This window comes from Phaeoacremonium minimum (assembly GCF_000392275.1).
Source record: "Phaeoacremonium minimum UCRPA7 unplaced genomic scaffold PA7_03_scaffold_483, whole genome shotgun sequence".
Classification (NCBI taxonomy): domain Eukaryota; kingdom Fungi; phylum Ascomycota; class Sordariomycetes; order Togniniales; family Togniniaceae; genus Phaeoacremonium; species Phaeoacremonium minimum.
Window position 1 is genome coordinate 1 of NW_006921385.1, and position 22,677 is coordinate 22,677.

Here is a 22,677-nt window from a genome sequence, read left to right on the forward strand (position 1 = left end):
ATGCTCGTACGCGCTCTACGGTCCGTCATAGATGAGAATCTGACAGGGGTTGTTGTACCCAAGTCCGGCGTCCACAAATTCGATACCATCCCGCCCAAGTTTGATAGGCTTGAAGAATGTTGTGGCCGCTGAAGTTGCACGCGCAACTTCCCATATAGTACAGCCGTCAAGATTGGCGGAAGTATCATAAGTGGTAAGAAGAGTCGGCAGTGCATCGACATTCTCTTTAGTAACGGCGAGAACAGCCCTATGAAGTATAAGTTGTCTTGAGAAGTCATATCTTTCGACTGCTGGCTTACGTCTTTGTACATAATGTATTTCGATATTGTGTGTCACTATGCAGACATGTTTCAACAGTTGAGAGGCCACGGCTACGCCGGTCGGCACATTCTTGCTCTGAACAGAAACTGCGCACTGTCTGGACGATAGCAGCTTTGAGTGCACTGGCAGAGAAGGTACCAGATGGTGATGCGGGAAACCGTATAGTCTTCGGGGTAAAGGCCTGTTGTGCTACTTTCTTATACGCTTGTATGCACTCCTCAACAGACATGCGCAATCGACCGAGCATGATAGCGATGATGCTACACAATGCATCAGTAGAAGACTCTTCATCTACATTCCACATGAAGTACCCTCCGGTGCTAGTCCCACCGATGAAGTCAAATTCTTCGCATGGCCGCGGGACGTGGTTGAGGCCTTTCGCATCGCGAATTTTAGTCATAAGGTGCTCTAAAATGAGCAGACTCGAGAGTCCACGGATGCCTCCTCCATCTGATCAATGTAAGCATACATACGATTCCGGGGAACTCTACACAAACCCAATGACAATATTTTCAGTGGCTGGCTCGAAGTCGTCATGGCAATGGCAGCCGCGACTCCCCCTACTCAAGGGCGATATGAGGACGTTGAGGAATGAGGGGTCTGAGAGGCTCTGACAGAACATGTAGCAACCGTTTTAGGCATGAGTGGCTCAGCTGTGCAGAGAAGCCTGACAATGACTCTGTTTGCAGCCAATCCGAGGGCTTTGCGAGGGGCATTTGTAGAAGTCCTAGCACATGCCTGTACACTCCGCCAAGCTTATGGAAGATAGCTTGCTATCAGAGTTACATACAGTCCATAGTTGTTTATTTCAGCCTCGATCGCGGATAATGGCTAGAAACAGATGCGAAAATTACGTCTGACATCTAAAATATTCAAATGTTGCCCACTCAGTACCGAGACCTTTAGCACTTCTAGTATAAAATGACAGCATTTAACATAGCTATCCGCCCCTTAACCTCATTAAGGGCTCATTAAAGACCCAGAATAACCGTCCTTCCCAGGGACGGTTTCCCTAAAGCATAGCTCGCGCTTTAAGCATGAGCAGATTGTTCCGCATGTCCATGTTTGTGATCACGATGCTCTAACGCGGACAACACCTCTTTCTCCTGATGAACAGCAACATGATTGTTCAACAAATGGCTCGGATCACGCACAAACCAAGAAACCCCCAGAGCGAGGACACAGAACGGAATGGTAGCAAAGAATACCATTCTGAAAGCATGTGCATATGTGTTCTTGAATGCCTGTCCAGTAGCAGCGACCACAGCAGATGTCGCCCCGGGGATATTCTCGAACGCATGTGGCACACCGACAGCATTCATGATCACAGCTGGGATGAGCTTCTTTAGGCCGCTTTGGGGGTATCCTGCCGCAATTGCTGCTCCGGCGATGTTGTTGCCCAAGTTACGATTCGCAACCGATGTCATGATAGTTGAGAAGATCGCATTACCGACCGAGCCTCCAGCGCTGCGAAATGTTCCAAGTAGGCCCGCTGAGACGCCGAGTTCTTCCTGGGGAACAAACAGACCTGAAGAGACATAGGCTAGGGTTGTCACCCAGGTGAAGCAGCTTTGGCCGAACAATTGCATTGCCATCCATGCTCGCTTATTGTGTGGCACAACGGCGGCATAACTCGCAGTGAAAGTCGTCTGTATTATGAGGGCAAACATGATTTGGTAGCGGACGCGCTTGATCTTATGCACGAAGCTGGGTAAAATCCATCCACCGAGGACACCAGAGAAGGTTGACGGAATCATCGTAATGCCGATCTGAATAGGGTCGTTTGTGAACATGTAGAGAGTAGCCTGCGGAGCTAAGGTCACGATTCCTTGCCTTTGATGGAGTCAGCAAAGATCTATATCATTCACAACTAGAGAGTATATCTCCTTTCCAGGAGCAAATTTCTGATCAAGAAACTCCAAATCTGACTGAAGTAGGCGGACATGAAATAGGTTGCTTACCAGACCATGCCAGAAACAAACAAAATGATTAGATGCACCGTGAACTCTCGAAACATAGCGAACAATTTGAACGGGAAGATTGGGTTCTTTGGGATTGTGAAATCGTAAATGAAGCAGGCGATGAAGATCACAGCGCCAATACTGATGGTTGAGGCGACAAGTGCGACTGAATAGGTGTCACGCCCCAGATATGTGATGCCGACAAGGAAGATAGTGAGACCCGCGGAGAAAAGAAGCAACCCAACGAAGTCAAGCTCCTTGAATTCTTGCCATCGTGACTTTTCGTAATCGTGCTGCGGGTGAGATGGAGGATAGTAGAAAACGAAAGTTCCGGCGATACACACGACAGCATAGATGATGCCAATGTAGTATGCCCATCTCCAGCTGGCATGTATGAGAAGCAGGGTAGCAATGTAAACGCTGAGGCAGCCCCACGGAATGTTGATACAGAACTCGGTCCATCCTAATCCAATGCCACTGTTCTCTGTAAGTATGCAGCCTGCTGTTTTGATGAGTTTTACTGGGTTCAAGACTTACCGATACTTGTTAGGTAGAAGCTCAATGATACCGGGATACGACACGAAAATTACGCCAGCCCCGAAGCCAATTATTGTGCTCCCAGCAGCCACGGTCACAGTCGTATCAGCAGTTGCACCGACGATAGCTCCGACCAAAGTCAAGACTTGACCAAACATCAATACCCATCTACGACCAAAGATGTCGCTCAAGCCTCCAGCAATTGAGAAGGAAACAGCCGACGCAATCGACCAACCGCCGGGGATCCATGTAATGTTTTCCGTATCGCCTAAAGCTTGACCAATCTGCTGGAGAATTCCAGTCGGCAAGAGCAGTCCAGCACTGATAGATGGCACATATGAGAGGCCCATGAACTAGGCATAGCATTGGTATCAGATATCAAGTTTGCTTCCTCGTGGGTTCTAGAGGCTTACAAAGACCGCCATCAATGTTGACAGAGATATGTGTGGCTCAACCTCATCATCGGAGACCACTGGGGCCTCGTGGACAGAAGCTGCACTATGGGTTTCTTTGACAGGATTTCCCCCATGATTTGCCATTGGCTCGTCCCGAACTACACCAGTATCAGGCATTGTGGCGAGCTAGGCAGTGTGATAAGGCTGAAAGTCTTTGGAACATTCCTCTTGTGAGAGAAGTGTATTTTGAGAGAGCGATGGATGTTGAATATATCTCACAGCGCTCTCAAATACGTGAAAGACTTCCTTTATGCCGTACCAATCAACGAAGGCTATGAATCCGAGCTGTACGTGTCATATAAAGAGTACGACAGACCTCGCACTCCGATGCAATGGCAAGGGTCAACCTACAAGTACCTCGCTTATCACAATTAATAAGTGCTTCATTATACTTAGATTTGATGCACATTCTGCGATTGAGTCCGTAGCTTTGCCGTCTTCGTCATCTTGGCATCAGCCGCCTCGATACCCAATGCTCGGTAAGCGTCTGATATCGCTGGCGGCTCAAGTTTTTCAGCCTATCGGAATTATTAGAGCACATGATGTCGACGGGTGTTGCTTGCGACTCAGCCGTGGGGACGCAGAGCGGCTCAGTCTCCTCATGTTCCATTGGTAGTGATGTTGCGCTGGGTAAATCCTACATGCAGCAAGCGTGCATGTGTGTCTCGTGTCGGTAAGCTTTAGGATTTTCGGGAAGCGGTCCATAAGTATGCTATCATCGCGCCCAATACAAAAACAATCAACCCCTCTCTTTCTGCCGTTACATATGGAGGCGTTTTATAGCCCTGCCGGTAGTTGCTGAACGTGTTTCTCATTGCGACCTGCTATCTGTTCTTTAGCATGGAGGGCTTGGTTCAATGAAAATCGCCAATGTTCTTTGAGCTGTTCTGCATTCTATGCTACGGCCGTAACATTGATATGCGGTGTGTATTTAACTGATGCCATGGTCATTAACTTGCACCCGAAAACCGATAATATTTCGCGGCACTGCTCAGACACACCTTTAATACTATGGTGTAACATGCATCATCGAAGGCAGTGTGGCATAGGAGTAACTGCCACAGCCGCTATGTACACGCACACAGGCTCCAGTGGAGTCTCACAGAAGGTAGCAGCAAAGAGACCAGACACGATTATTGGTTCGTTTGTTTTCTAAAGAACAATCTCGAACAGCACCAGATCTTGGTCATCGACGACTACTCTACAGTCTTGTGGCACTAGTTGTAGGTGATGCGAAGCGGGACCGTCAGCCACAAGCCACGGGCTATCAGCAGAACATGGCCCTGTTCTCTTCATCTTATCTAGCGCCATAATAACGATTGTTCTAATACTTCCATAACTTATGGGTACCTTTTAAACATCGTCATATTGCAATAAGACCATGTTGAAGCAATTTTCGAACTCATGCGTGTCTGAAAAGACGGTACAAGCAATTTGTTCCGTTGTTAAGAAGGCCCTTCTTTGGTGCAGTTGATGCGTAACACTTGTGGCCCCGGCAGCACGGAAGATCGCTGATCGGCGCACCGACGTCAACGCCACACGTGGCCAATGAGGCGTCGCGACTTTGACGTCAGAAGCTTGGAGCCACACAAGAAACCTGTTATGGGGGCAGTTGGTGATGGAATAAATATGGAGTGCGCCTTGAAGACGCTGGACAGTGTCGAGATGGCATTGCTCGCCGATTATTATCATTACTACTCGCCTGATCTACGATAGCTGCAAGTTTACTCCCTCTGCACCGCAGTTCTGGCAACTCAACCGCGTGAAAATCGACACTAGCAAACTCTAAAACGACTCGAAACAGACACTTCACCATGCCTACCGTCCTAGGTCTCACCAACGAAAAGTCCCATGCCTCTGGCCAGGTATCGACGGACGTCAAGGCCAACGGCAGTGCCAGCGCCAATGGCGGCTCCAAGAACAGCAGCGGCAAGCCGAAGGGCCGACTCAACACCATCGCCAAGCGCAACCACGCGGCCGCCATCGACAGCGAGACCCTGCTGTGGCGCGCGCTGACCGACGACCCGGAGGAGGCGCTCGAGTACCTCGCCGACGACTGCTCGATGCTCAACCCCGTGTCGTTCAGCACGCACGACGTGATCAAGGGCAAGAAGGAGATTGAGAAGAAGCTCAAGGACAGCATGCACTTCACCGGCTTCCGCATCCACCCGGACAAGCAGGTCATCGAGGTCGACCTGATGGCCGTGGCCATCATGTACCGCGTCACGCTGTTCCAGCAGGGCGACAACGGCCAGGAGCAGATCGAGTGCGTCGCCAGCTCCACTTGGAGACAGACGGCCGGCGCGGACTGGATGCTCGTCGCCCAGCTCGTCGCTTATGCAGACTAAATGAGAAAAGGGGAAGAGGCGTTTGGATGAGGGGTTATACCATAGCTTATGGGATGGACGTGTGATGAAAGCTCCAGCGTGTTTTATCAGACTGCTCTTCAGAACAGCCGTTGTACCATAGGCCGTTCGTGCTTCGGACGTAGCACAGGTCCGTTGCCCGGCGCCACCTGTATTAATACATTGTAAATCACGACACTTTTCTGTGTAATTGCTGCTAGTGCCGCTGTCCACTTATATGTGTCGTTGTGGGCATGGTGGAATGTGCCTCATAGTATGCACAGATTAGAAGTGTATGTAGAAGTTGCTCGATGACCAGGGCAGGCCCACGTCGTTATGGAGCTTTCGGTGTGTTGGCATGCAGAATGATCGCTAGTGCCAGACCGTGATGAGCGAGAGCCTCTTCGGATTGAAAGAGCCCGGACCCTGCCACGCCTGCCAAGAGGAAATAACGCGTGCAATTGTGCGGCAGCGGCTGCTTTTCGACGGCTGGGCTAGCCTAGAAGAAGGCAAGGCGGTGCTTTCCGAATACCGTGAGAGAAAAAAGAGTGCCCAGTGCCCACTCATCGTCAGACTAAGATACGGGAGAAATGACGTCGAATTGGATCCGACAAAACTCGAGATCTTGGTAAGGCTAGAATCTGTGCACTAACACGGAGCAAGCCGAACGCGCGACGCGAGTGCAGACTCGGATTTTTTTTTGGTCATCGACCGATTGATTCTTGTTTTCCGCGAACACTTCATCTTCGCCGGTCGGCCGCAGAACAGCCCGTGGCCTGTTTCGTGATCGGATGAGGGAGGTTCTGGCCTGAAGATATACTGATATCATGGACTCTGTTTTTTTTGTTGATATCAGTATGTTGGCCCCTGGAGAACGGCGATGGTCCTCTTTTGCCTCCACAAGAGGGCCGAATTTCGGCACTTTCACGGCATCCCTCCCGACCCGCATTTCAAGACTGAGTCGGGCCGTCCATTATCTTTGAAATCATACTGCAGTATCAGTATCACTATCTCAGGGTTTCGGAAGTTCAATTGCTCGCTCGGAGCATTGTGCAGTCGAGTGGCTGTGCCCAGAGATGCTGGGTTGGTAATGCGTCGGAACAGCCACACAGAGGTCTAGGCTGAGGAGCGGTGGTGTGACGATGATGCAGTAACAGCAGCCGCGGCGCCGGACGACAAGCGCGGGTGGCCACGGCGGCGCGGCGATTCAGGGCGGAGGTACCTAGAACAGCAACGAAGCAGGCTGACTCGGCGGCCCCCTTACCAATTGGCATACCTACACGCCGCCCGCCGCTGTTGCTGTGCCTCTGTGCCTGGCCGACAAGTAGCGGCGGGTGTCTCAGCGAGTGCCACGGGTAGCTGGTGGGTCTTGACTCGGGTTCTCTTAGATCCCTTGGTACATCGACGGCCAAAAATGCCATGCATAACTGACGACTCTGTCAGCCGCCCGGGCGACCCGAGCAACTCCACTGTTCAGAGTTTTGCAGCAGAACACACATAACCTCGTGATGTGCGGTGGAGGAATTCGATCTGGATTTTTTGCAGTGGGCCAAATCCAGCACTGGATGGGCCTCGGCCCACTGATACCAATGATGTATGTATGTATCGACAGCGATTCAATGGGGACGTTAAAAACGAACTCGCCGCCTCTCCCGTAGCCACACGACCCTCTCCTAATCTTCATCATATAATCCAATACCCAATATTTCTGTGTGTTTGTATTTGGTCTCACCAATGGTGAACATGCATTTCCTCAAGAAACACGAAGACCACGTGGAGAAACCCGGCCATGCCCACAATGCAGCGGCAACGGGACAACGAATTACCTTCCTGGCATGCTTCCTTGGCCTGGTTGCCAGTATAGGAGGCTTCATGTTTGGCTATGTCAGGTAAGTTTGATGGTATTCCCTTTGGTTGTGCGAGGCTCATCGACGACGCAGTGGTCAAATATCCGGCTTCTTCGCCATGGAGGACTTCCAAAGACGATTCGGCGAGGGAAACGATGCTAGTGGATACACATTCAGTGCTGCCAGACAAGGCACAATCGTCGGTCTACTACCGGTAGGCTGCCTATTTGGCTCATTTATAGCTGGTGAGATTGCCGACTATCTTGGTCGCCGTCTCGCCATATCCGTCTCGGCTCTATTCTCCATCGTCGGCACTATCATCGAGGTGTCGTCAAATACCGTTTGGGTACAGTTCGCTATGGGCCGTTTCGTCACCGGTATTGCCATTGGATCTCTTTCTGTTCTCGTCCCCATGTACCAGTCCGAGAGCAGCCCAGCTATCATCCGAGGTGTTCTCGTCTCTACCTACCAGCTCTTCATCACCCTCGGTATCTGGACATCTGAGATGGTGAATTGGGGAACCGAGGACAAGTATGCCGATAGTGCTTCCTGGCGGATCCCGAACGGTCTCTCGTTCTTGTGGCCCCTGATCCTTGGTGTGGGCATCCTCTTCCTCCCGGAAAGCCCTCGGCATGCCTACCGTAAGGGGCGAGTCGACGAGGCGCGTCGCACTATTGCCAGGCTTGCTGGTGTGGATGAGAACGACCGGACCGTCAGCGACCAGATCGCTCAGATCAGAGCTAAGGTCGAGGAGGAGAAGGCAGGCGAGAAGACGAGCTGGTCAGAGATCTTCACTGGACCACGCATGCTCTATCGAACTCTGCTCGGCATCACGCTGCAAGCTGGTCAACAGCTGACTGGTGCAAACTTCTTCTTCTACTACGGAACTACTGTCTTCTCTGCCACCGGTCTCAGCAACAGCTTCGTGACGCAGATCATCCTTGGCTCCGTCAACGTCTTCTGCACGTTTGGTGGTCTTTGGGTTGCTCAGAAGTGCGGTCGTAGAAAGGCTCTCATGGCGGGAGCAGCGTGGATGATGGGATGCTTCTTGTAAGTATCTAGCTACCTGAGGGAAACATGACCTACAAAGCTAACAATATGTAATAGCGTATACGCCTTTGTCGGTCACTACGCACTCGATCAGGAGAACCCGATGAACACTCCCAAGGCAGGGTCTGCTCTGATCGTCTTCTCATGTCTGTTCATTGCTGCATTCGCTAGCACCTGGGGCCCTCTTGTGTGGGCTGCTGTTGCCGAGCTTTACCCTGCCCAGTACCGTGCTCCATGCATGGCCCTCGCTACCGCTTCCAACTGGTTCTGGAACTTCATGATTTCTTTCTTGTAAGATCGAAAGATGCTAGTCCCCTGTTAAGCAATGACTAATTATGATCTAGCACTCGGTTCATCACGGACGCCATCGACTATTTCTACGGATTTGTCTTCGCTGGCTGCTGTGCGGCATTGTTCTTCATCGTCTACTTCTTCCTCATTGAGTCCAAAGACCGAAGTCTTGAGGAGATCGATACCATGTACATCCTCCATGTTAACCCTATCACATCGAGCAAATGGGACGGCAGTCAGGTGCCCAAGAGTATGGGTGAAGGTGCTGTCGTAGACAGCAGTGAAGGGGAGGGACACGAGGATGTGTGAAGAATTAATGACTATGAACAATAGTCGCTCTTCATTCCGTCTTATACCAGATCAGAGCCCATCTCGTCTCGGCTCAACAGCGGGATTGAGTCTAGCTGTAAGTTGACCAGCAGACTAGCCGATTGTCACGAAGTCTATAGACGGCCCAAGCAGTACAACGCATGCCTCCGGCGACAAGCGGTCATGCCTAGGGTTGATCTCATGAATGCTCGGCCGCTTCGAAGGGGAATAGGTCGATCACTGTATAAACATATAATGTATCATATATGATGAAATGAAAATGTATGGCATGGAAGTGGTCAATTGTGATGACGTGACCAACATCGAGATATAGAACGCTCTACCCAGACCCAACTTCGCCGACCGTAATCCCCTTACCAGTTCCATCAGCCACCAATCCTTGTTCTCCATCAACTTGACGATAGCGGACACTTGTGAATGGTCTTGAAAGATTCTGACATGTCGCTATGTCCACAGGTGGCCCTTTTAGCTCCGTCGACCGTTCCTTCTCCATAATTGGACCCATGTGTCAATTGCTTGACATCAACATGATGATGAGTACGGCCGGCCATGCAGTCGACAGCAGGATCGCTGCTAGTACAGACGCAAATCCAACTGAGGTCTCTCCTTTAGGTCCTCGCCAACGCTCGGTGAGCGCCATCACGGTGTAGATCATTCCCATGGCATAGAAGGCTCCTCCCCACATGATGGCGAGGATGATGAGGGCTGTGACGTCCGAAGGATGCATTGTGATCGATATGTCCGTAAACAAGGCTCGTGACGGTGTTGAGGTTTGTCTGAAGATATAGGTGAAGACCAAAGGAGGTGATTTAGAGCTGCGTAATGCGGTCACGGACCAACTTAGGAAATAAAATGGGTGAAGAATTAGAGATTATGGGTCCGTTATTGTCCAGCAATGACTTCCACCTCCAACGACGACAAGAGTGGAAAGCGACCGAAAAGAAGAGAGAGGTCCAGAGAACCAGGCTGCTTGAAGCCTCTTATTCGACGCAGCGGTGGTCGTCATCCCCTGGCCCATCACACCTAATGTCATTGCCCGGCCCCGTCCTCAACGGCTGTAACAGTGGCTTACACGGCATCATTGTTCAATACCAACTCTCTCGTCAATTTTGGAACGCTTCGCTAATCGCAGATGCGCGGATCGTATCCCGAAAGGAGCAATTAGCGTTGACTCCTGACGAAGCTTGTCTCGGGCGTGGCCACTGAGCAAACTCGAGACCCCTGTCGAGACGGTTGATGGGGGTGACCTGAGACGAGGCTTGATCAGCCCCTCTCGCCAGCTGGGACCGCAATCATCGAAATGCCCATCTCTTGAAACCGCATTTCCCGCATCTCAGATCTCAATTCGGCGCTAATCCTACATCGGATCTCGATAGCGTTCGTCTCACCCTAGCGATGGTGTGTTTCGGGCGACGTATCTGGGTTGTCGCATCAGTGCGCGCAATGACATCGGGCCTGGTCCAACTGGGGGATACCTGCCATCTGAATACGCATCACGTCACTCATGGACGCCAGCCATTGTCAACTTGCACCTACCTGTCTTTGGATGAAATACAATGATCCAACGCGCCAAGTGTGAAATCCGACAGCGATGCGAATTCAGTATATTGAGCAAGCGCCACAAGTGAATGAATCCCCAACTATTTCCTGACGAGAGTCGACTAATTTATGCAAATAATACTCTCGGACAAGGGGAAAATCCGGGTTATAAGCCACTCAATGGTTACTGTGAAGGGAGACAATGGTATTATGTCTCATTGTGTATCTTATGGTGTATTGGACAGAGTGATCTGAGCCAAGACTGATCAAATAAATAAGCCACTCAGAAACCTCATTAGCAGCTTGGCAGGCTATGCGACCTGTGCTTGGTGTACAATACATGGCCTGTAGACAGATCATCCAAATCATGAGATCCATTTTGCTGCCAGAAATACATTACCTTCTGTCTTCCTGGTTCAGGTTTTGACAGATGTAGAGTAATTGAAAAGGAGTGAGCAATGAGACTATAGCATCTACAGAAGCTGTCGTTCATCTTCCCGACAAAATATGAATTGAATTGCTCGTAGCTCTGGCAATCAATTCCTTCGATGGATTTAAGCTAATAATGCTCACGTATGCTCTAATGTCGAGTCAAATCTCACATAAGAGTGCTATTCCGAACTTGACCAAATAAGCGACGTCGCACTCCTTCAGTGATTTGTTCGGACTTTGCGAGATTCTTTTGAATAACCGAGATGGACTTTGGAGTGGAGAGCAATTTTCTGGGAAGCCGATGTCTAAGAGCTTTCACGCTCTGCCAAAATACTTGCTAAATATTTTCCTTCCACATTTTGGTCGCATTACTGGCTTGATCACAGTCTGAAAATTCTGATTGTGTCGATATCTATCCGTGCTCAATGGCAGGACAAGTAGAGCCCTGGCCAAAGGCCACCCTGGCGGAAGGTTACGGGATTCTGTGTCTTGGACTACCGCGAACTGGCAGCCTCTCCCTCACCACGGCCCTTAACATCCTAGGCTATGATCGTATACACCACGGCAGCATTCACGTCCGGGACAGTGCAGGATGGGCGGAATGGGGGCGTGCAGCTTGGTGTGCCTTTCCCTACATGCGTAACGTCCTCTATCCCAACCGTCGGCCCATTTGGCTTCCTAACCCGCCGACTTCCTTCGACCGCGCCGACTGGGATGACCTCATCGGAAGAGACTGGCAAGGAGTGACAGACTTCGGTGCTCTGGTAGCACAACAACTGATTGAGACTTACCCAGGGGCCAAAGTCATCCTAGTGGAGAGGGACGTCGACAAATGGGCGGAGAGCGTCAATGCTATTCTCATCCGCGATATCGAAGTTGGCAGCGGGTGGCTAGTGCGCGTGATCATCGGGCCCATGATGGGGTATCTGTCGCATGCCATCTTGTGGGATTGCAGTAGGGGTTGGTTACGGGCGAAAAATGGCGATGAAATGCGTGCGCGGCTTAAAGATGCGTACCTAGAGCATTATGCCTTGGTGCGCAGGATTGTTCCAGAGGAAAATCTCCTGAATTATCGCCTCGGCGATGGCTGGGAGCCACTTTGCGAGTTTCTGGGTAGACCAGTTCCAAATGTGCCCTACCCATGGGTCAATGATCGCGCTCTAGTTCTGGAAGCGAGGAAGAAGATAAGACGAATGGCAATACGAAAGGTCGCCGGTGCAATGGGTTTAGTTGTCGGATCAGTACTAGTAGTGTGGATTGCAGTCGCTCGTCGAAACTCTCTCGTGGCCCTTTGCTCCAAGATTTTGGCCAATACGCACCTTGACAGATTCGGCTTCTGATACAGACACTAAATCACAAAAATACACTGCAGTCTAGGAACGTCAATACAGCACAGCTACATGTAAACACCACTTCGTAAGAGTGAAGGCTGCTGAGTTGCTTATGGGGGCTATGCCTACTAGTAGTAGAGTGACTAGACAGTTATAGAAACCGTTTATTTTGATCTTAAATAAATGAACTTCTCGTCTCCTATTATTCTATTTGTTCTCTGGTTGGTCGGGATACTTCATTACTTGTAGGCAGCAGAGCGGCAACAAAAGTGAATGTTTCGAAGCTGGTCGAGTTATCTACTGTCATCTATGTATTGACTGAGGACACGCACTTGACGCTGATTGATTGATGATATCGCAAGTCCAATGAATATTATAAGGCTGAGAAGTAAGTCTGGACACGCCAATAATCACTCGCCTTCGAATGACACGAGACTCTTATGGCATGTCGTGCTTTGTCTCTCTATGCAAGCGCTATCGTAGGACCCAGTCGTTAGGCCGGCCGTCCTGTTGGTGGCTGTTGACTAGTATCAAGATTTTGACGGCGAATACAGCAAGTATACGCAAGTGGGAGAATAAGAAGCATATGGTCGCGGCAAGGATTTGTGTCCGCACACAGACTTACAGATGTGTGGGCAAGTCCGAGGTTACCTCGAACTGCTGAACGACCTAGGACAAACTCAGCTATCGGCATTGAATCCCGATATTCCATTACTTATCATTAGTGGTTGCTTCAATATTCATGATCAGCTGAGAAGGCCATTGAGGACTGTCGATGGCATGGGCTTGGGGGCGGAAGAAGGAGTAGCAAGAACTTAGTGATGAGCGCCGGGCGCTTCTAGTACCAGCTGAGCGATCAGAAATCTTCAAATGCAACATGCAGATTCATCAAGTATGGGCGGGACAAGAAGGATGCTTCACACCACCCTGCCGGGTTTCTTCCCTCGGAACGATTATGGCGGCCGCTTTTGACGGAACCTATTGAAGCCGAAATGTTGTGAGAGTCGCAGACGGCTGCTCGCGGTTAGCTACCTCTGTTACCAGATAATGATGCAAAGTTTATAGGAAACCGTTTCTTGTCGAGCTAGTCATCCTTAAAATCGGGGGATGGTGTCCTTGCTCTGGCATCTGTATTAGCTATCTACAATGCATCCCCTCCGCGAACCCTTTTTCACGTTGAGTTCTCATGTCAGGAGGGAAACACCGATTGAATCCTGATTTTGCCTTATCGCAGGATGCTGACCCTACTTTCAAAGTCTCGGCTTGGTGATCCTATTTTGTCTCATGTATTGCAGTCAGCCCCCTCGTCAGAAACGCCCCCAGATCGCGGAAGATGCGGAGTGTGATCGCAAGTTGCATCCGCTGGGGAAATAATCTGATTTAACCCGGAAGCGAGTTCGCAGCTCACATTTATGGTGCATCTTGGTTCGCTTGCATTCGGTGGGATGAAGCGATCTAGCCGCTAAGGAGGGTGGCATCGAAGGAGTTATTTTGGTGTGATGTCGCATTCGCCGCAGCTCTGCAGGCAAGCAGCAAATAGCCGGATTTGGACCTCAAGATGCAGTATCCTGATTGGTGTGTCGCCCCAGTGAGGATCGCAGGAACTCCTCGGAACATTGGGGAGCAAGAAATCCTCCATCCGTCATCTGCTTATGGGACTTGAAATAGCAGCGAATTCTTCTGCCGCTTGTAATTCTGTGCATTCATTCATCGACTTGGCCCAGTTTCGGGTTTGCATTCAGATATTGAGCGCCACAGTCTTGGATCTCGGCCTGCAGTTCGCCCCAGCTTTCAGCAAGAATTTTGTTACACGAGCTGAGCCTTCTTAAGCTCAAAGATGCCTGGCCTCCTGACACGATGGTCCGCATGCAGAGCGGCATTGCGTATCGAGCTGATATTTCCTGAGGCACATGCTTACGCACCCGCCAAGGGCCATCATGGCCTTGGGAAATGTAATCCCTATCACACACGGCCAAATATGTGACGCTGTGCCTAGCCAAGATGTTGCATTGAGATCTCTGAACATAGAAAATGACATTCAATAATTGTCAGACAAGTATTCAGCCCAACAGTACTAAGTAAGCCACCTTATGTGCACTGCGAAGCAGCTGGTTGCAATCTCCATCCACACCGTGAAGCAGAGGTTTGTGGCTGCCTATTCAAACCAACCCTTATTTTAAGCATCAGGAATGCATAATGGGAATGACTTCGTGCCTACAGCTACCAACTCTTTACGAAAAGTGTAGTACTTCAACGGAAAGGCTGCGGCCCAAAGAGTTCAGGCGTTGGTGTAGCCATGCGTTCTTGGTGTTTCTCAATATATGCAGCACATTGTTCGCTTCACGACATGAATAGACTCGGGTGTCATTCAGGTCACGGCGAGAACGACTGGCAGAGTGGTCACGGCCTGCAGGAATACAGGAACGGCGGACATACCGCAAGCTGTGCTACTCTTCTAGAAGTTGTGCTACCGTAGTTTCACCGAAGAACAACCGGGAGAGCTATGGACTAGTCGGCGATCGATATACTGCCATAAATATAAGACAAGCTGCTCGAGAGGTGCAGATGGGTGGTGATCATATCGTCAGGTTGGTGCTTTCATTTGAAACACTGGACCAAGTTGCACCCGGCCGAATTCCCAAACTACTCGCCTGATACAAGGCTGACTAGGAAGGGGAATATCATTGCTCTTTTTTGGATCATTGAATTCATACACTGAGATGGATTCTTGTAATTCTATTCTTACAGTGCCATGCTTATCCGAACAATCTAACAAAGCGCTTCCCTTGAAAGTAGTGCATATCTGACCACTCTAGGCATGACACCCTGACGGCTCATGGCGTATGGAATTATCCGTTCTAATTGGTCCCGGTCTCAGCGTTAGTCAAGCTAGACGGGCATAGGCGTAAGCAAGAGTGACAACTTTCCGGAGGTCCTGTAGTTGAATAGTGTATTACAAAGCCAAAATCATTCACTGGTTCTTGTGATGCCTGTTCCTAATTCTCACGGCATATAGTTCGAGGGTTTGAAGCAAGCGTCGAGAAGAATATGGGGATATACACACGGGATATTGCGAGAATAGGGAGTGAAGCATTCGCAACAATGATTGGTGAACTGATTACCTCGCTCGAGGCCATCGTGAGTACCATCAATCTCGAGTGAAGTTTGTAGTTACAGCTAGAGGACTACAGACAGTTTGCGCACACTCGACGCTAAAGGCAAGGTTTCCCCGAAGCAGCGACCCATGCGAGTACGAAAGTGCAATAAGTACAGTCGTTTCACTCTAAGGGCCTTTATAACGCGCCTCAAAAGCATGGTGATTTTTCCGATTGTTACCGGAAAGCTTTTTAGTTCATTTGGTGTATTCCCTAAGTCCTGAATCGCTTATTGTAATGCAAACTCTGGTCCTTCCATCAACTCTGTTGCATGGATTTACTATGACCAACGAGGCAGTCAATCCACGTTATTTCTTGTCTCGACTCCTGAATTTTACCATGTGTCAATTTGTCCAGGTTCGTCTTCGTGGTCCAATCGTAATCGTAGGGGCATTCCTCCGGTAAGGATGAAACGAGTTGAATCCGTTTTACTGGATTGAACATAAGCAACGAGACCCATTACATAATAATACACTGCACGCTTGTATAATTTAATTTCTATTTTTGCATTGGAGGAGTGATAGCGTACATTGAAATGCGGCGCCCACCGTTGTTTTCTTCTCAAGAGATGAGCCACACCGTAGGTGAAGCCTGCTTGGGCGTCAAGCATCTCGAGGCAGTGCTTTAACTTGTAGCCTCCCAGAAACATCCATGTGCATATGTACGCCTCATCATGACTAGTTTGACATTAGCTGTATATTCTCCGTACGCCTTTGCCAAGTGTTTTTTTTTTAAACGGGCCGTGAAATCAGTATCAGCAGCTCCTCGCCTTCCGCTAATGGTAGCAACCTTAGCAACCTATAGTTCTAAGGATCTTAAGTTTTCCGACGAGTCTCTTTCTCCAGCCCTTGGCGATATGGGGAGATTGACTTTTAGTCGACTGTATCAACGAACGATCAGACTCCTACTGGAAGCTGTGATACATTCGGAAACAAGCTATCTTAACCCCGGGACGTGACGGCTATTCTCCTTTGCTTGGGGCAGCTCGGCAAGGTGAGTCTCTGAAGTCTTCTGAGTATGTACGCATTCCTATCACGATCCCAACTGCAAGCTGAGGCATGCCCGTTCCATACCCGGATAATGAGCGGATCCTTCAAAGAGGTGTCAAAGGATCTATCTCATATCCCCCCGGGGGTCTAGACTGTTCCTAACACGGACATATCCATCGTCGGCGGCACTTTGTGAATCCAACTGATCACCCGTAGATGCCTGCCAATGATTGTGGGGGGTCGCATTCGGGAAAATGGCGAAGACTAGGGAATCGCACCAGATATCGATTACGCTTGGAAAGCCCGCGCCCCCAAGTGCTGAAGCACTTGAATTCTAGCCGGGAGCGGTGGGGGGCTAGGAATCTGGAGTGATAACTAATCTGGATCAGGGCCAAAAAAGAAGGAGTTGTAGGGCTGAAGCTTCTTCTGCCAGCGGGACCCGTGCCATTCCTTCGCGTCTTTTCATTAGCCAACCAGGACAGCTCACGTTTCGCTCTCCAAGCACAGCTGCCCTGACGGATTCTTGTGCTTCAAATCGGCAAAGTCTCAGGATAGGGAATGCCTCATCGCCCCGATACTGTCTCGGCGCTGCGCCGAGCAGATAGTCTGGCGTTGCTGATGCACGAAAGACAATACACAACGTGGGAGCCACGGCGCGTAAATCGATGTCATGCGCGATTGCGGCCGAAGACAGAAGTGGCGGCTGCGCTTAGTCCGAGCCAAAGAGAGCGATTGTAGGTCCTATTACCAGATGATTAGATGAATGTAGCAGTGATGTCTCGTGACACCCAGGCACGATCGAATGGGAAGAGACACAGGCGAGGTCAGCGTCTGCGTTCTGGATGTGAGGGCCGAAGGCTACCCAAAGACAAGACGGGTTCATGTCGTGCGACACTCTTCATCTCTAAGCCACCACCTCCCTATTCTGGTCAGAACCTAAGATTGCTACCCTGCCTCTGCCCTTTTGCTGCAGCAAAGCCAGCCACAATCAGGGCTGAGAAAGTTGTTCCGAAAATCCCAGGATTAGGTGGCTCTGCCTCGGTTATTTTTACCGGCCACTTACTGGATGGATGCGGCCGTTCCTAGCGCGAGCTCCAATCAGCGGCGGTCTGTGTTTCCCACCACAGCACCTATCTTAGGTACCAGAGGATCGTTACTGTCAGACGGGACGCAGAGACACGGCAAGATGGAGTGCAAGGCGACTCCCGCGTCTGATCCCTCAACATCGCCGTCCTGTTTCGGTTATTGTTCGAGTCTTGTCGCGATTCCTGGATTGATTATTTATGAAACTCGAGACGCTCCTCCGGGTCCGTCTCATCTATCTCACCATGCCAGCAAAGCGGACAGCTCATCTTCAATATACAGTCTATTCTCAGCAACAACTTTCTTCTTCTTATTCACTCTGTTCAATTCATCTCATGCAAGCCCAACTTGAATAAATCAAACTCCGAACTCTTCTTGCCCTAATTCTTCCCAAGCGCAGCAACAGAATATTGCAACATCAATCTGCTCAGTTGTCCCCTTTTTTGCGACAACTTGGGTAGACTGCCCCTGCACCCTGACAATCGTGGATCGCAGTCTTCAACTTGTGTCAACACGGAGTCTTTTCATTTAATTAATCCAAAAGTTGCGCTGATTCCAAAAGTTGCGCTGATCAGCAGCAATGGCATTTGGCTTAGACAACTCCGCGGTGTCATCTGTTGCTCCTCGTAGAGTTCCAACACCTCAACCTACCAACAATGCACATGATATCAAGTTTCCACGCTTCTTCGAGGGTGCGTGGGCATCAGCAGGACAGACAGATCTAGAAAGAGCAAAGGTTTTTCTCTGGAACTATGGTGGTCCCAACCCTGCTATCAACTCGGAACTCCGCGCTATTGCCTCAAATCCCTCACACCAAGATGTCAGCTCTCTTGCTGCAGCTGTCCAGCGACAAGTCTTTGGCAACCGTCACGCAAGCTTCTCGGCAACTCCTCTCCTACAATGGATGCGTTTCATTTTAATGAAGACAAAGGAGATTGGACCTTCCGGTAAGACGAAACAAGTTCGAGACTTCTTCTTCGACCCGACTCTGGCTCCTACCTTAGAGAACTTGAGGGAGGATACGGTATCGTATAAGTACCCGGCTGCACCTTTAAAGGTTGCTGTCATTGGTGGTGGGCCAACCGGCTTAGCTACAGCCATTGCACTGGCTGAGAAAGCATCTGGCAAAATCGAGGTTCACATATATGAGGGACGATGGGCAAAGGTTCAGCCTGGATCATTTGTGGACTTCCCTCAAGGTGCACGCCGCCGTGACCAAGTAGTGACACTCCAGCACTCTGTCACTGACTTGATGAGCAAAGAGACTCGAGACGCTCTTTTCTTAGGTTATCCAGAGGTTGTGTGGCCAGACTCCGCCAACCTTCAAATTCGCAAGGTTGAGGACCGGCTTTTGAGACGTGCGCAGGACGCACATTTCCGCGGCACCATCTTCTTGCATTCGCAAGCAGTCACTCGAGAAGAGCTGCACACCATTGGGGACTACCATCTCCTCATTGGTGCCGATGGTGCCGGCTCCTGGATCCGCCAGACATACTTCCAGAATGAGGAACAAGAGCGTGGACGAAGCTACGCTCTGGGCGTGGCTTTCAACCGCCCCGAGGGTCTTCCTCGCTCACAACCCATCAACATCTTTCTCACCGTGGGACAAACACGTTATCTACTCAACGCTAGTGACACCGATGGAACAGGATTTCTGAACATGCAGCTCACTCAAGAAGAGTGGGATCAAATGTTATGCGTCGATGGTCAGCCATGCACTTTCGGACGCCCTAGCTGTCTTCGACAAGGCGGTCGTGTCCCTGCAGGTTTCGACGAAGGCCAGGTCTTTGCGCCATCTGAGAACAGAGAAAGCCCTCTGTGGAGGGCAATTATAGATGGTCTGAAGCTTTTCGGTTTTAAAGAAACGGAAGTCACAAGCATCATGCGTATACCCATCATTGTTCGGGGTATTAAGAACGCAGTGAGTGAGCTCCGGCTCACTGAGAATCCCAGCATGCACAGGCCTCATGGTCTAGTGACACTTGCCGGCGATGCCGCTATGACCGTCCACTTTTGGCCAGGCCGCGGAGCCAACAGCGGCATGAAGTCTGGTATTGCTCTTGCCGACGAAATTGTTTTCGCTTTGAAGACAGGCCAGTTTGTTGGTCTGAACCGTAGTGCGTTGGCTCCCTACACGGAATTTCTCAAGCAACTTCAACCCCGAGAGCATGACAGCCGCAGCATGCCCATCATCAATCAGTCAGGAGACCCGAAACTTATGGGTTGGTTGATGAACAATGCCAAGTTAGTCCCATACAATGCTGCTATGGGGTGGCTTGTCAGCTCCATCGTCCAAACTGCAGAGAGGCTACAATCTCGAAGTGATTGGCCTCTTGCGAAGATTGACAACATCGAATCGCACCTTCGGTACGTTTTGGGAAATCTCTCCCCAGCAACAGTTCAAGAGATGGCTGTCAGCTTCCCCTGGCCAACCAGGCAAATGGCGGGTGCAGAAGTGCTACCCCGTTGTTTCATGATGCAGCAAGCAGCGCAACAGCAGCCGAAGCCAACTCGTGGTCGGAATAAGGAGAAGGCCAAGGTGAAGAAGGACGATAAGAAGAAACGAGCGCAGTCCATGGGGCCTGTATCATCCCCTCCCCCATCTGGTCTTACCGCCACAACATCTAGGGATGGTTCCAAATTTCTTTCCACTCTCCTATCTGCCCTACGCATCTAACACTCCTTCCATTATCTGTACTCCACTATGTCTCTCTCGTCAGAAAGGTGCGATTTTAATTTGCTTTTATGTATGACGTTTCACTACCACGGCCTCACTTATGACTGGATCGGGAGTTCTTGGGCATTGGTATCAGGTGTATGCATCGGCTGGCTAGACGTCACATGAATTCAGTCATATATAAAGACAGAAATTAACTCCTATGTTAAAGTTGAAATCATCAAATGAGTCAAATTTAGCTGTGTGAATGTCCAGTATAGAGCATAAGCTCTGTCGGCCTAGCACGACCTCCCGAAGCATCACTCCATTTCCCACAAGCTGGCGTATTTACTCGACTACTGTTATAGTGTGTACATACTTCACTTTACCACCCTCGACGCGAATTTCATGGCTATCGGGCATATTTCCCAATGAGTCAAAGGAGCAAAGTACATCCACAGAACCAACAGTTTCGTCAATCACATATCGTCTCATGCCATTCGGCTTGGTACTCCCTCCGTGTGGTAGCTGACCGCCGCATGGCTTTGTCAACCGCGAGCCTTCTACTCTCTCACACTGAGTGCCCCATGGAATTGAGTCTGCCGCTTTGGCATCAGTCCACATGTCGAGATATGCATCGCCGATTTTCTTCAATGTCGCTCGGTCTGGGCGATCATTAGCTGGAAGTTGACCCCAATTCTCTTGTTGAATATAGCTGAGTGTTTGCTTCGCGTTAAAGAATAGCGCACCTGTCGTGGCTGCAATTGTGTCTATCATTGTGATGGTGCTTGAATCGTTATCGGCATGTCTGATCTGCGTAGCAATGACATATGGCTTCGATCCGCTGGACGATATAAGCATACTGTAGCTGGCACAGGCAACTGTATCAGCAGTAGTGCGGTTAATGTCCAGTTTCAGCGATGTGCTAAGCACCCCTCGTGAAATATCCGTCACTTTGTTGTTCTCGCGGTAGGTGAAATTAGTAGCAGACCGCGCAAGGCCGTCTAGCTTGCCAGAGCTCTGAGACGTGATGTAGGTGCTGGCTGCGGCGAGCAAACCATCCCTGGTACACTCAGCAGAAACATTTATTGATGTCAGGAGAATGCCGGCAGCGAGTACCCCAAGGGATGATCTAGAAGAGATTATCATCTTTTTAGTCGATGATTAAAAGGATAATGACTTCTTCACTGAGCTATTAGCTTCACGTCTAGAATGAACATCATATTCCAGGAACACGGAACCGATGGGTTCTATTTAATAATATCTGGAAGTGTCAAATTGACACCAAAAATGGCTATTATATGCCGTGGCCATGATATAGCATATTTGCGGGGACTGTTCTTAGCCGGCCGTGTAAAATCAGTTATGCATAGTCAATCCCCTTAAATTGGCATCTAACTCAAGCAGTGATGTTCACGAATGAAAGCTCGGGATGAAAATAGGCAATGAGATACATGAGCTTTTCATTTTCGACTATTTCCTGGACTGCCCGTTTAGACGCTAAAGGTTCAAAATGGGTTACAGCTTCACATAGCCCTTGCTCTTGGTGAATGTAGCAAGCCACGGGACATCCTTTGTCTTCCCCTCTGCAAGCTGCGTATAGAAATTGGCGTGTGCTTCCGCATCAAGATCCATCCCTGCCATATTTCCATCCTCCTTTCGCTGATCGGCATAGAAGAAGCTATGAGCAAATTTAGTAAGCAGTATTCGTTTAGGGTCGGAAGAATGTTCGATATTACATACCGGTATCCCTTTCCAGTATACAATTGATCAGCCACCGCAACCCAATAAGCAGTTGCCGACTTGCCAACACCCAGTGTCGTCATGAGTGCGACAGGCAGGGGCAAGTTATTCAGCGCATTGCCTGTGTAGATAAAGACGGGGTTTGCCCCTGCAGGCAATGATGCAAATCCTTTCACGGCCTCTTGAGCAGCAGCATATGGCGTCACAGTGTTGGTGTTTAAATCACCACTCAGACTGGTTGCTGGAATAGACAAAACGGAGTCCTGGTCTGGAGGCGGTGTTAGGGTAGCCGCATTGTAAATCACAACTCTCGGAGTACCAAGCGTAGAGGTGACTTTGGAGAAGATTGTAGGAACAGAGGCCGGGTCCGACAGGTCGCCCTGAATAGATGTGTATCCTTCGGGGGTGGTGCCTTCCGTTGCCTTGCGGCTAACCACAGCTACCGAAAAGCCAGCCTTGGAGAGACTTGCAGCCACTGCCGCACCCACTCGAGGTCCGGAGCCAAGAATTAGAGCGACTTTAGAAGACATCTTGATATTAATGCAATGAGAGGCGACAGATTGAGGTATGGTGGTTTGGATGATGAAGCTCTACAAGATCATTCCGGCGGTG

At 49.9% G+C, this 22,677-nt stretch overlaps 5 protein-coding genes across 5 annotated transcripts; 3 read left to right on the top strand and 2 right to left on the bottom strand.

Moving 5' to 3' along the window:
• Nucleotides 1-1,352: 1,352 nt before the first annotated feature.
• UCRPA7_6665 (putative major facilitator superfamily transporter protein) lies at nt 1,353-2,977 on the bottom strand (the record flags this gene model as incomplete). Its single annotated transcript, XM_007919203.1, has 4 exons — nt 1,353-1,427; nt 1,476-2,154; nt 2,283-2,759; nt 2,820-2,977. 4 exons carry the CDS (start codon nt 2,975-2,977, stop codon nt 1,353-1,355), a joined length of 1,389 nt encoding a protein of 462 aa, XP_007917394.1.
• Nucleotides 2,978-5,088: 2,111 nt separating this feature from the next.
• On the top strand, nt 5,089-5,622 carry UCRPA7_6666 (hypothetical protein; the record flags this gene model as incomplete). The annotated part of the gene is made up of 1 exon (XM_007919213.1): nt 5,089-5,622. The coding sequence occupies one exon, from the start codon at nt 5,089-5,091 to the stop codon at nt 5,620-5,622; it is 534 nt and encodes a 177-aa protein (XP_007917404.1).
• Nucleotides 5,623-7,353: 1,731 nt separating this feature from the next.
• On the top strand, nt 7,354-9,116 carry UCRPA7_6667 (putative hexose transporter-like protein; the record flags this gene model as incomplete). The annotated part of the gene is made up of 4 exons (XM_007919206.1): nt 7,354-7,508; nt 7,560-8,516; nt 8,574-8,807; nt 8,861-9,116. 4 exons carry the CDS (start codon nt 7,354-7,356, stop codon nt 9,114-9,116), a joined length of 1,602 nt encoding a protein of 533 aa, XP_007917397.1.
• Nucleotides 9,117-18,570: 9,454 nt separating this feature from the next.
• Nucleotides 18,571-20,343, top strand: UCRPA7_6668 (putative fha domain containing protein; the record flags this gene model as incomplete). Its single annotated transcript, XM_007919211.1, has 1 exon — nt 18,571-20,343. One exon carries the CDS (start codon nt 18,571-18,573, stop codon nt 20,341-20,343), a length of 1,773 nt encoding a protein of 590 aa, XP_007917402.1.
• A 1,497-nt stretch (nt 20,344-21,840) lies between these two features.
• Nucleotides 21,841-22,595, bottom strand: UCRPA7_6669 (putative short-chain dehydrogenases protein; the record flags this gene model as incomplete). Its single annotated transcript, XM_007919215.1, has 2 exons — nt 21,841-22,003; nt 22,066-22,595. The coding sequence occupies 2 exons, from the start codon at nt 22,593-22,595 to the stop codon at nt 21,841-21,843; spliced, it is 693 nt and encodes a 230-aa protein (XP_007917406.1).
• Between the last annotated feature and the right edge of the window lie 82 nt (nt 22,596-22,677).